This window comes from Macrobrachium nipponense, chromosome 47, assembly GCF_015104395.2.
Source record: "Macrobrachium nipponense isolate FS-2020 chromosome 47, ASM1510439v2, whole genome shotgun sequence".
NCBI classification, from domain to species: Eukaryota; Metazoa; Arthropoda; class Malacostraca; order Decapoda; family Palaemonidae; genus Macrobrachium; species Macrobrachium nipponense.
The window spans coordinates 25,440,568-25,454,289 of NC_087222.1; the positions used below are offsets into that span (position 1 = coordinate 25,440,568).

General features: G+C 37.3%; 1 protein-coding gene across 3 annotated transcripts; it reads right to left on the bottom strand.

The window, feature by feature from the left end:
• Positions 1 to 169: 169 nt before the first annotated feature.
• On the bottom strand, positions 170 to 13,621 carry LOC135204780 (ras-related protein Rab-26-like). Of its 3 annotated transcripts, none has more exons than XM_064234956.1 (7): positions 13,571 to 13,621; positions 8,530 to 9,687; positions 6,202 to 6,312; positions 5,375 to 5,483; positions 4,734 to 4,844; positions 4,126 to 4,267; positions 170 to 2,847 (listed from the first exon to the last, which is right to left on the bottom strand). In XM_064234956.1, exons 2-7 carry the CDS (start codon positions 9,163 to 9,165, stop codon positions 2,739 to 2,741), a joined length of 1,218 nt encoding a protein of 405 aa, XP_064091026.1. In that variant the 5' UTR covers positions 9,166 to 9,687; positions 13,571 to 13,621; the 3' UTR covers positions 170 to 2,738. The 3 variants fall into 3 exon arrangements, with proteins under 3 accessions (XP_064091026.1, XP_064091028.1, XP_064091027.1); XM_064234958.1 differs by having other exon boundaries at positions 13,576 to 13,613; XM_064234957.1 differs by having other exon boundaries at positions 13,535 to 13,610.
• Between the last annotated feature and the right edge of the window lie 101 nt (positions 13,622 to 13,722).

A 13,722-nucleotide genomic window follows, 5' to 3' on the forward strand; every position in this document is an offset into this window, starting at 1 on the left:
CTACCTATAGGGAACTCCTCATTTTTTGAGGTCAAGATTCTAAATAATACATTATATACCTCGGATGACACCATCTGAACTTTTGTTTCAGTTCAAGACAATCTATATATATATATATATATTATATAATATATATATATATATATATATATATATATATAGTTTACAAACTTCTTAATCACAATATATACTTATCTATGGGTACAAATAATGAGTGCGTATAATGATAATAGTTAGCACTGACGAGTGCTAGAGGTGCTCTTACAAATACGAGACAGGACAAAACAGATTGATCTTTGGACCTAACCTAACCTAACATACGCGAGAGGAGCCCCTTCTCTCTCTCTCTCTCTCTCTCTCTCTCTCTGTCATTCTATAGATAAATTAGGATTATCATTATCTTAGGTGTGGGGGGAGAAAGAGTTACAAGCCTTTGCTCTCTCTCGCTCTCTCCTTCTTTCCCTACCACAGGTTAGGAAGTTACCAGCCACTGCTCTCTCTCTCTCTCTCTCTCTCTTACTACAGGTCAGGAAATATATTACAAGGAAACAAATCTCTATACAAACATTGGCACAAATATATTTTGTTTTCATCATAGAAAATGTTCTTCACTCTGAGGGGACTAGTCGGTTTGAGGACTTAATTCCTAAATTCTCTCTCTCTCTCTCTCTCTCTCATGCCACTGCAAAACGTGAGTTTGGGAAACGGTATAGGTACATCGTCTTGGCTAGTGGAATTTTTTTACGTAAATCAATTTTCAATTTTAACGGTTAATATCTTTCCTGAACGTAAAAGCAAAACAAATATTACATGAGAATGTTTATGAATTGAACATTCTTTGATTTTTATAAAGGTTATAGGGTGAAATTGCAGTTTATGATGCAAATACGCAATTGGTTTCTGGAGCAGAGCCGTACGTCATTTTACGGTAACACCATAACGATAATATCATCCAAAACATCTATCTCATATCAAAGGGTATATTCTGTGTAATGATAAAAGAATAAGATAAACTAAAAAATATATATAAAATAAATAAAAAAACTACTTTTACATCTTAAGCGTAAGTTGACACCACATATTCTATAGTCACCCGTGGCAAACTCTAACAACTCTAGTTTATATAGAGCTTTATATAGAGCTGTATACAGTTTTATAGAAGTCTGACAAAAGAGCCGTGAAGCCTTTACTTCCGAATTAAGCGTAAAGTACCACCATAAAGCTTTAATGTTCGCTGACTCTATCTTTTCATTTTCAGATCTTTACGTACCTTCATAGCGTGTCCACATTATAACGGAACTTTTTATGTTAGTGTATGCATGCGCAAATAGGTATATATATTCATACATTTCTTGTACACAAACTCATTCAATTATGTCCTTATACGTATGTACAGCAGCGAAAGCATATACGTACGTATATACATGGCTACCCGTTAATCAGCGGTTCGTTTCAAAGTATTAATTCGTCTTAGTAAATGGACTGTTTGATAACCTTGAGAACGATATAGAAAGCAACAAGTCGGTCCACGCGATGAAAAATGTATCTCGTGGTGAAATAAAATGGCTGTTTTTTGGTTGCCTCTTTACAGGATTACTTGACAATGAATGAACGCTTTTGGATGAAAGGTTTTTAACGTCGAATTTATCGTCACTGTCACCGTGTGGGATTCAAGGAAAGCGGCAGGTTCCTGCTGTTCGTAGAGAACGGCAGTTTCCTGCTGTTCGTAGAGAACGGCAGTTTCCTGCTGTTCGTAGAGAACGGCAGTTTCCTGCTGTTTGTAGAGAACGGCAGTTTCCTGCTGTTCGTAGAGAACGGCAGTTGCCCACTGTTTGTAGAGAAAGACAGTCTCCTGCTGTTCGCGAAAGAACCCAAATTTTAAAGAGTTATATCGACTAATGTGTTTCCTACAATATGGGTCGTTTAGTTACTGGCTATAGTGAGCATCATCATGTGATTCCTCAAGTTCTCAGGAGCACATCGGAGAGAGACAGAACGGATTACGGTACCTTGGAGAACTTTCTCTCTCACTCTCTCATTCTCTCACTGAAGGAAAGACGTAGGAAATACCTTCTCCATGTACTTTTATAAGTTGAAAAAATCAATAATACGATTTGCCCTAAAGAATTATTCATAAATTGCATCAAAGTTCAGACCAGATGATCAGATATTTCCTGTTTAAATATATAAGATGGTCTGCTATAGGCTCTGAAATTCAAAATATAGATACATCTACTCAAAAATGTCCTTCCTAGCGTTACGCAAGATGACGCGAATCAGCTGATTTATATAATATATATATATAGAATTATTATATATAATATATAATTCGTTTTAGACAGATATATTCAAGCACGAGGTGGAGATAAACACCTCTTAGTTACATGTAAGCGTATCGTGGTGGTAATATATTTCTTTAGGGTGTCGTTCGCGAAAGGCTTTTTTTAAACGTTCGTACAGACGCACGCACACATACATTTTCTATATATATATATATATATATATATATATATATATATATATATATATATATATAATCCTCTCAGCTGGGAAACTCTTACTACTCGGAATCACTGAGTCTTCGAATTTCGGCTGCAGACGAGGAGGACCACCATACGCCCCCTGCGAATTATGACACGGTCACGAGTGACTTCCGGAGTTGTTACTGCTTCTGCTGCTGCTGTTGTGAATGCTGTGAACACTGCTGTGATTGCTGTAATGACTGTAGTAGTTTCCTGCTAGCCGACGTTGCAGTTACAACTCTCCCCTCTGGCCTCTTGTCTGACGTAGTCCGCCACGTTGAACTTTCGGTCTGAGGGGTTCGTCGATTTCCGGGCCTTCAGCTCCCTGTTTTGGGGGGTGAGATAGGTTCTCCATTAATGAATGGCCTCACTCACAATGTTATATATAAGGCTGGGTGCCCGGGATTGGGGGGAAAGGGGCTAAATCCCCCTCCTAAATGCAGATGAACGTGAACACTCACTGTGACCTAGTCAGTAGAAGCAGCTATTATTTTAATAATGCTTAAAATAAGTTCTCCATTAACGAATGGCCTCACTCGTAAGGTTATATATAAGATTAGGGGTCCGAGGATGGTTGGGGGGGAAAGGGGGCTTAGTCCCCCTCCTAAATGTAGACGAACGTGAACATTTATGGTGACCAAGTCAGTAGTACTAGCGGTTATTTTAGTAATGCTTCTCTGAAATAAGTTTGTATAGACAATTACGTACACTAACGTACAGTAACGTACATTTGCCATCCACGAAAAGACGACGAGTACGTACCATAGTAGAGACGTTAAGTACCGCTCCAGAAGTCTGCAGTTCTGGTGGATAATATTCTGTTTAATGCTTCTTGCACGTACGAATGAAATAGCCACTAACGTAAAAAGAAAAAAAAAACGTCCTGATTAAACCGATATTTTTAGAGCTATTTCGGTTTTTGTTTTTGATCAAACGTCATTCATCATCCACTTCGGACGTACACAGAGGCGGCGACAGCATCAAAGGGGAAATAGGTTTGTTTTTTGGGGAAAACAGTAAACAATAAACAATACGGACTTCTAAAAGGCTTTCGACTCGACTATTATTGGAACCGACGTTCGAGAGAGCATAGCAACTTTAAACCAAATGAATGAAGCCTTTTTTGGTCTTTTATTTTTTTTATTATTATTAATTTTTTTCTTTTTGGGCCTTTTATTTAAGCGTTTCATTGATTAGAATTGTTCAAATTAATATTCTAAACATTTTAATGGGTCTGTGTCAAGTAATAAATGTATATTCTCGTAGGATCTATAAATAACTACAAATCATTTTATATATCTCATTCTACTATTATTTCCAGAATAGATAATTAAAGATAATAATCTTCTCTATTTAACAACTACAACAACAAGAAACATTGTATTCTACAACATATTTATGATACATCAACACTAGCTAATGTTTACTGCTACTTGGGGTCAACGAAGATTCGTTTGCCCCTGTAGAAACACTTTCCAGATCTCTTGCTTTGCTCTCTACAGGTAGAAAACCTATTATTATGTATTATCTATTAATTGCTGCTTGTTGTTGTTGTTATTGTTGTAGGCATGAAGAACTACCCCTCCACAATCCTTATTCCTACCTTGCAACGGCCATGAACGCCAGATCGACGTTGAGGCCTGTCTTAGCCGAAGTTTCCATGAAGGCTACGTTGTACTCTCTGGCCAGTCTCTCGCCGTCTTCCCTCCTGACCACTCTATCTCCGTTCACGTCACATTTGTTGCCTGTTTTTTGGGCGGGGGGAGGAGTTTGGGGAGGTGAGGGATGGTGGGAAAAGTGTAGCGGGTAGGGGAGAGAAAGTTGAGATAGTCATGTGGCGTTTCCACTCAAGTTCTTGTTAGATAATGTTGGAAATAGCCAGTGCTTTCTGATCACGTTAAGATGGCTAGTTGTTACCTGTTCTGGCCAGAACAGTTATCAAGATGATTTTTAAGTTTTGTATCCCTACAAAGCTTTTGCAATCCTTACAGGTGGCCTATAAAGCTTAAAGTTCAGCTTAAGACATCAAGCTGAAGAGTATATGATTGACTAAAGACCCTCTGTAGCTGAGAATTCAGCTTAAATCTTAAACGATCCTAAGCTGATGGGGTACTTTCTTAAAACACCGCTAATCTCTTAGGATAAGTTCAAGATCTTATTACTTAAATATGCCATATGTAACTTTACTGTATAACCTTTCACCCTCCATACCTATCAACATAATGACAACATCATCTTGGGCGTATTCGTGGACCTCTGCCAACCAGGCGCGAGTGTTGTCGAAGCTGTTTTTGCTGGTGACGTCATACAGGAGGAGCAATGCTGCAAAAGATGACAAAAAAGAAATTTAATAAATATTGTTTTTGTTTGTGTTTAAACATTCGTTTGTCTTTGCTCCTTGTTAATATAAAAATGTTGATGTTTTGGCAACATAAGAATATCTTTATTGGTGTGTTTACTTGATAATATGCAAATATATATGGATACATTCTTGTAAGAACACAAACTCACTTACATATAAGTACTAAAAGCAGTATATTTACACAAACGCAAATTGAAGGAAATTCATATAAACATATTCTTGCACAAACACACATACACACAAGTACTCATAGAAGAATATTTATGCAAAACACAAATTGAAATGAATTAAAATTAACATATTTTTTGCATATTTTAAGATATTTCTGCAAACTTCAGTAACATATTTTTGCACAAACACAACTTTATATTGTAAGTTACTGGGACAAACATAAGTTTTGCAAGCATAAATACACACATACACAAGTATATTTACACAAACACAAGTTCTGGGCACAAGGAGTTTAACGGGCATGAATAAATGACCTCACCGTGTGCATCTCTATAGTAAGCGTGGGTCACGCTGCGGAATCTCTCCTGACCTGCCGTGTCCCAGATCTGCAATTTGACCTTTGACCCATCTACGGTCACGACCTTGTTCTGTTGAGAACATTTGGGGGTATGAGGGGTATGCATGGGTTTTGTTCACTGACCTTGACCTAAATTTTTCTTATCTAGGAGGTCAAAGGTCTAAGAGTCATTACAATATGTCATTATTATATAGATTTCTTCTATTTACTGTAATATTTCAAAAGCAAATTCTGTATATACTCACACAACATGGTCTTATATTTCAGTTTACCTCTAACTTATCTTTCCAAAAGTTGACTTCTGTAGGGCACGTACAGCTCATGACCTCATAGAGAAGTAGTATACCCAATTCTACTTATAGCTAAAGTAATCAGTACCAACTTATAACATAAATCTTACTTACGACACAGCAACCTACTTAACTGGAGAGATATAATTCCCATGTGGAATACGATGCCAAAACTTGACCTCAGTAGGGCATAGCTGACCTCAGCTTGGAGAAGTACCCAGTTCTACGTACAGCTAAAGTTATAAGTACACATCTACTTAACTGGAGAGGATTTTGAGTAAATAATTCGTAAAATTTAAGCAAAACTGGGCACAAAATAGGCCTATTTTTATACCCATACTTGGAAGCCTTGCTATACTTACAAATAAAAGGATAAATACCCACTTACAATCCAGTCTTACTTAAGAACTATCGAACTCCTTAACTGGAGATAATGTTGAATCAAGAATTTATAACATTTAACTAAAATTAGGCAACAAAATTGGCACATATTTATACCCGGAAATCGATGCCAACCGTGGAGATGAAAGAGCCGGAGAGGAACTTCCCGTCCTTGAATCGGGTCAACAGACAGGTCTTGCCGACGCAGGAGTCGCCGATGAGCATGACCTGGGTCAGGTCATATACAGGGTCACAGTTATCACGTGATCAGGATCATGAATTAGTGGTTAAGTGGCTATAAGAAGGAAGATAGGCCTAGTGGTACTATAGAAGTCATTCGTGCGGCAAACAAGCCTATAGGTCAAAACATACCCAAATATTGACATATGTCTCTATATATTTGAGTATAATGATTATTACACGGTGTTCTTACATCATTTAATCATGCATATCAGCTTTCGTAATATTTTTTTTTAAAGAGAAAACGGTCCTATACGTTAAAATAGACGTAGAAATATGATATTTATGCCTAAAAAATACGATTATTTCTCGTTTTCTATCAATTATCTTAAGTTGTTTCAAAGGAAACCAATTTATAGATTGGATAACTCATCTAAAATCACGGTGGCTAACAGAATCATGAAATAAATACTACATAAAATTATCAATAAAGGTTTTAAAACTTTAATATTAGATTTACTCCTCCGGAATATATAATTATTTAAACCTCCCAAAAATAATATCAAACATAAAGCTCCCTTCAAAGGCAAAGGACAACATTAGTACCTACAGCAAGAGAGAGAGAGAGAGAGAGAGAGAGAGAGAGAGAGAGAGAGAGAGAGAGAGAGAGAGAGAGAGAGAGAGAGAGAGAAAATCTTATATACGACTCAGTACAAACAAGGATTTGTGAACTGGAGATTTGGCTGACGTGCATAAGCTTCGATAAAACATTGTCACACGAGGGGAAATCGCTGAGAAATATATTTATATGTATATACCTTTGTAAGTACTTTGTCATACGTAAACGTATTGAATATATCTAAACGATTGATGTATATCGTCCGGCAGGTATAGCTTCGTTAAACGCAACATTCACCCGAATGCCTATACGTCAAAAAATTAGGCTTACAAAACTTTTCATACTTTACAAACGTGATAAGGAGATATATTCGTAAATAATTCTTGAAATGAGGAAAGAAATCTATCGGAAATATATTAGAAAACTGTATAGTCATCTGTGAACCTCTTGAGTGACCTAAATTCCTAGCTTGTGGTGCGAAATTGTCCCAGCAAAGGGTTCGTTTTTTTTTTTTTTATCGAAATCTGACAACGCAGTCGCGTCCTTCGTTAACTAGGGACCACAAAGGGCCATAATCCTTACTAATTAGGTAGTTTATAGATATCAGTTGATCTAAATTCGCTTTGAGGCGGATAAACGATCTGTAATCCCGTGATCACAGAGATATTCGGGAATATGACTCGTAATGAACGCACCCTATAAACACTCTTGGGCTTCTTTAATAATAATAACATCGTCATTAATAATTACACGACGCCTTTCTGGCTTATTCTCGCCTTTGTTTAAGGAACTTCTGTGTTCCCTGGACTTATACTCTTTAATTAGCTGTCGATATCAAAGGGTAATGAGATATCACTACAAAGATACGTCCATTGGTGTAGGTTCAATTTATGAGATTTCTTGTCTCTGTTGGTTCAGGATAAACATGTTTTGTTATTCTGGGAAGTTATCTTTTTTATATTTCTTAATGGCTTTAATAGTTTCTATCGTCTTTAAGTGACACATTACCACTTAAACTACTTAGTTACTTAATTTAGCAAATGTTTACAGACTTAAATTTGTTAGCAAGACTCACTTAAATTACTTAATTACTTAATTTAGCAAATGTTTAGACTTAAATTTGTCATCAAAACCCACTTAAACCACTTAGTTACTTAATTTAGCAAATGTTTACAGATTTAAACATTCCAAGACAGTTTGCAAAATATTGTCTGTTGTCTGTAGCAGGGTTAAGTTGCTCATCAGTATAAGTCAGTACACAGTTGAGCCAATTCTCCTTTATGGCAGTGCAGTGTGGACATTGAATACGAGTAAAAGCAGATAAGTTAAAGCTTCAGAGATGTGGACAGTTTGAAATAGAGACATCTGGATGTGGTCAAAATGTTGGAAATTCTATTTTGATATATAGTTAAGTAAAAGTAGAGTTGAATGATAATATACGTAGATTAAAAGTACTTTTAAATTAGAGAGTTGAATAATGATGTATGCAGATTAAAAGTGCTTTTAAGTAATTACTTAATTAACTTTTATTAATAAGGAAAGGATGAATAATGGCCGAATTAAGAGAATTGATACGAAAGTAATTGAAATGACCTTCTTGAGGATAAAAATAAATAAATAAATAAATAAAAACCCTTGACCCTAACCTTGAAAGTGAAGTCGTAGGGCTCGAACTTGGACCCCCGACGGATGCTGTGCCTCTGCCAGTCTCCGAGCTCGTCCTGGAACTGCACGAAGGTGCCGGAGGTGTTCCTCGACCAATTCTTCTCGCGGTCTGGGTCACTGTCCCTGCGACCGCCGAGGCCCCTCACCTTCCTGAAGCTCTCCGAAAGGTTCCTCTTCAGGGTGACGGTGTTGAAGAGGCCCTCCCTGGCCTTCTTCACGACTGTGGAGTCGACCTCGTCCTCTTCGGCGTCCTCAGGGATCCTGTAGCTCACGGGAGGCTTCTTCGCGACGCAGGAGGAGGACCGGCCATTTAAGTTGGAGACGTCTACGCGGGCGTCGTAGCAATTGATGTTGTTGCTGGGGTCCTCAAGGTCGACCACGGAGTACCTCCTCGGTCGGGAATCCCTACGCCCATTGGTGAGGGACTTGGCCCTCCGCAGACTCACGCTCCTTGGGATGTTGGAGTCGCCGTTGATGGTGATGACACCATTCTGGGACGTCATCTGAGGTCTCCTGACGTCTAGGGAGTTCCTCCTCGGTATGTTCTCATATGAACCAAGGCCGTTTGCAGTTCCATTGGTTACGGACGACTCGCGAGGTGGAGCATCAACGCTCATCTTCACTGATGGTACGAACTAATCTTTGACTTGCAGTCGACCATACGATCCTGAGAAAAGTGGTTCAGGATATCCTGAAGTTCAAAAAACTCCTGCCTCAAAGCCAGAAGACTCTGTAAGCCTGTTACTTACGAGGCTGAAGAGTCAATGGACACCGCTTAAAACCAAGATGGTCTGAACAGTCTTAAAACCAAGCGCAGATAATTCCATTCCAATAATACCGCCACTCGTTGAGTATGACTCTAGTTCTAGATGGAGTTGAGTGGGATTTGCAGACTGTCACACCCAACTTCCAGTCATCCAAAGTCATTATAAAGATCCAGCAGTGAGTTTCTTATATGGGCAGCGTTCTTTAATCTCAACTTCATCTAGAAAAACTACCTTTCTTCGTCGGCATCGTATATTAGTAAACATTGACCTAAACAGTTTCCATACCACATCAAGAGGTATACAATATACGGTATAAATGGAATTAAGATGATAATAAATCTTTGGATTACATTATCTATTGTTTCTTTACATCTGGAAATAAATTTACAACATAGGTTGTGAAATGAGAAGAATGCAAAACCGTGACTGGATGATACACTAGATACATTTTTAGCGATTATCAACCTGCATTTGTTTTTTGTTAATACTTGGTGCAACTACTTGCAAACTCATTAACAATTAACACAACTACTACTGTCTATGAAGGTGTTTGACTTGTGGGAGATTTGAGTTAATTGGTTACTCTGAGAATCTGAGGCCACACCCAAGTGGGCAGGACTTCCAGAAGATTTTAGCCAAAAGTTTACTTCGTGATATAAAGGCCACGCCCACATGGGCGGGGCTTGTGTCTTAGCTCAAGGCGAAAATGCTGCCGATATGAATTTATTCCTCCTAGGACACATGGTTACTTCTGTGTCCTCGAAAGTTGACAGGTAAAGGAAAAACATTTACAGTTTATTTGTGTGGGTATTGTCAAGACTGATAGTAGTGCAGAGTATATAATTTACTATACAAATGTACAGTTTAATGTACAAGTCTGCATTATAAACGCAAATATTACTCTTTCCCTCCGCTGGAACCCCACCCCTCCCATTCTATCTATCTGTCTCAAATTGCTTCACATCTGAGCATTAAAGTATACCAATTCGATTCTAAGTTATTTTCTAATATCCGCTCACTTGGAAAATGGCAAATTAAATAATTATCTTACGATTTTTAGCGGATAGAAATCCTGACACAGATATGTAAAGCTTAACCCACTCTAGCAGTAAAATTACTATCTGTGTCAGTGATCACAATTTAGTAAAATTTACGCTATTCAACGGTAAATGGCTCTGAACACTTGTGCCTCTTCGCGTCACTGAAAAGAGTTGTGTTTTATTGTTTGCTTACTTGGGGAGCAAGCCTGAAAAACTACTTTGTTACTGTGTGAATAAAGCAGGGACTGGTGTAATACGGTTTACAGAAGCCACAACTTCTGATATACAGAGGTTCTTCTGCTTAGAAAAAGCGAAAAAACTTCACCGGAGACATTCAAAATCGCGACGACAAAACAGAAAACGGGGAAACAAGAAACGCGGAACTTTCCTCATTCAAATTCAGGTCAGGTCCTGAAATCAGTTTGCGAATAGTTTTGGACAACTCTCAGCCTCGAGGGAAAGTTTACAGAGTCTTTTTTGGAATGTATTCAGTGTAAAAAAAAAATAGAGTATATGTATAAAAATATATCATCACCCTCTCACTCGCTTACGACTCGGGCAAATTGCAACTGATCAGCCTCACGTCTCTCACGTCTTTGCATAGTTTAAAATCTTAAAATACGTCAAGTATAAATTACTTTTACATTCTCTGAAGCATAGTAAGTACTTATAAAAACTGCCAAAACCGTCTGATCTAAGGAAATCTCTGCTTATAAACCGCATGTCTTACAGTTTTCGTTATATTTATCAAGGTTCATTGGGAGTCGTTGCATTAGTTTAAAATCTTAAAATACGCCAATATAAATTACTTTTACATTCTCTGAAGCATAGTAAGTACTTATAAAAACTGCCAAAACGCCTGATCTAAGGAAATCTCTGCTTATAAACGGCATGTCTTACAGTTTTCGTTATATTTTTCACGGTTCATTGGGCACAATATTTTCTGAGCCTGTTCTATCGCCCCATGACCGGATATTTCATAAGCCATAGTATGTACAGTATTTCCCCAGCGTTTTGACACAGTGTTTTCGCAATAACATCACGTTTGCATGACGGAATAACATCCCCAGTACATTAAAAAGTTCACCAGGTACGTTTGGGAAGATGTTAAGCATTGAGATGTTTGTGGAGTTCACGATAGTAATGTGGGTAAACATTTATTGATTATAAAGACATGAAGAGATATTATGACGTCTGGGTTGATTTGTGCCCAAGATATGAGCTTCTATATTATTATTATTATTATTATTATTATTATTATTATCATTATTATTATTATTATTATTATTATTATTATTATTATTATTATTATTTATTTATTATTATTTTATTATTATTATTATTATTAATTATTATTGATTATTATTATTATTTTATTGTTTATTAATTATTATTTTATTTATTATTATTATTTATTATTATTAAATGGAAAATACAGAAAAAAGAGACCCCACCTATTTAAAAAAAATTTAAGAAAACTTATAAATTGATAAACAAATAGGTATTAGAGTATGGTATATTGTTCAGAGTACAATTGATAAACAAATAGGTATTAAAGTACTCATGCTATACTGTACAATAACAACAATGTGTACAGAAATACATACACTGGAATTATGCCAACATTCCTTTGCGTGTTAGTATGGTAATGTTTATTTTTTTATTTTGGCGGGGGGGCCGTATAAGCCAATCTAATAGACGGTACCGTGTCCATCTAAGCTCAGAAACACCTGCTGGATATTACTGAGGAACACAGGTGTTCAACTCCCACACACCTGCCCAAGTGACAGGTCCCTCATGTAAAAAGAGAGAGAGCGAAAAAAGAGAGAGAGAGGGCAATGATTCTCACATGCACGATTACGATACGATATTAAAAATATATATATATATATAAAAATTAGATAGAGTGATTCTTCGTCGACAATTCAAAACACTGAAGTGTCAAAAGCATGTGCCAAAATTTGAAGTGTCGGAAGAAGTGTCACAAAAGTTGGAGTGTCGGAAGAAGTGTCAAGATTTGAAGCGTCACAACTACTGAAGTGTCGAGAGATGTGTCAAAAGTGGAAGTCGAAGTGTCAAAAGAAGTGTCGAAAGTTTGAAGTGTCAAAATTCAAAGTGACACAAAAGTTGAAGGGTCGAGGGAAGTGTCACAAAAGTGTCACACGAAGTGTCATGAGGAAGTGAGGCATTAAGGAAAGAATTCCTTATCAGGGAGAGTCACAAAAAACAAACATATCTGACTCCATTTTGACATCTGATAAAGTCTTGATAAAATCTTAATAAACTAGATAAGAGAGATTCAACTTTATCAACTTAATCTGCTTTGATTTGAATCCTGAATAACTCATTTATTCATTTACCACGAAGATGATGAATTTGAATAATGAATAAATGTGATAGATAACGTTTACATTTTTAGGCTTGGAACGACTCACGACTCCAACTCCTATAGTTGGAACTTAAACCTTTCTATACAGATCTACCCACAATTCCTCCTGGGGCATCAAGTGCCAACAGCTCCGGGCACTTATTGAGAAAGTGGCATTGCAACCAGCAATCTGTCAGGGGTTTAAATCGCGCCACAGGAAACGCTACGCTGATAGCATTTCCTTTTCAGTGACTTACTTAAGGTCTTATCGCAGAGACGAGAATTCGAGACTTTCACCAGAATATCGTACAAATCTAATTAAATATGCATAGTCGCTGTAAAAAGCCCAAATATACGCCGTCACAGCAAGTAGGCAAAATATACACAGTCACTTCAAATATGCAAAATGCACACTATCACTGCAAGTAGGCAAAATACAGACTATCGTTGCAAATGCCCAAAATACTATCGCTGCAAATAGCCAAAATATACACTGTCGCTTCACATAGGCAAAATATACACAATCACTGCAAATAGTCTAAATATACATTGTCGCTGCAAATAGGCAAAATATACAGGATAACTGCAAATGGCGAAAATATACGCTCTCACTGTAAAAGGTTGGAATATTCACCGTCATTTCAAACGACTGAAATATACACATTTATCGCAAATAACTCAAACATACACTGCCATTTAAATAAACTCAAATATGCACTGTGAGATTTCAGTGATTAATATACAAAAGCCGAGTGAGAGACTCTTAAATATACGACATTTTGATTTCAGCGACTGAAATACACACACACACAGTCACTGCAGAAGACTGAAATATACGTGAATATACACTACTGTATATAGACACAACTGGTCCAGCTCGGTGCCACAGGCGAACTGTGGCGTAGAAGTTCGTCCCGTCAAAACGTGGCTGGCATCCCTCCCCCCCTCACTCTCTCTCTCTCTCTCTCTCTCTCTCTCTCTCTCTCTCTCTCTCTCTCT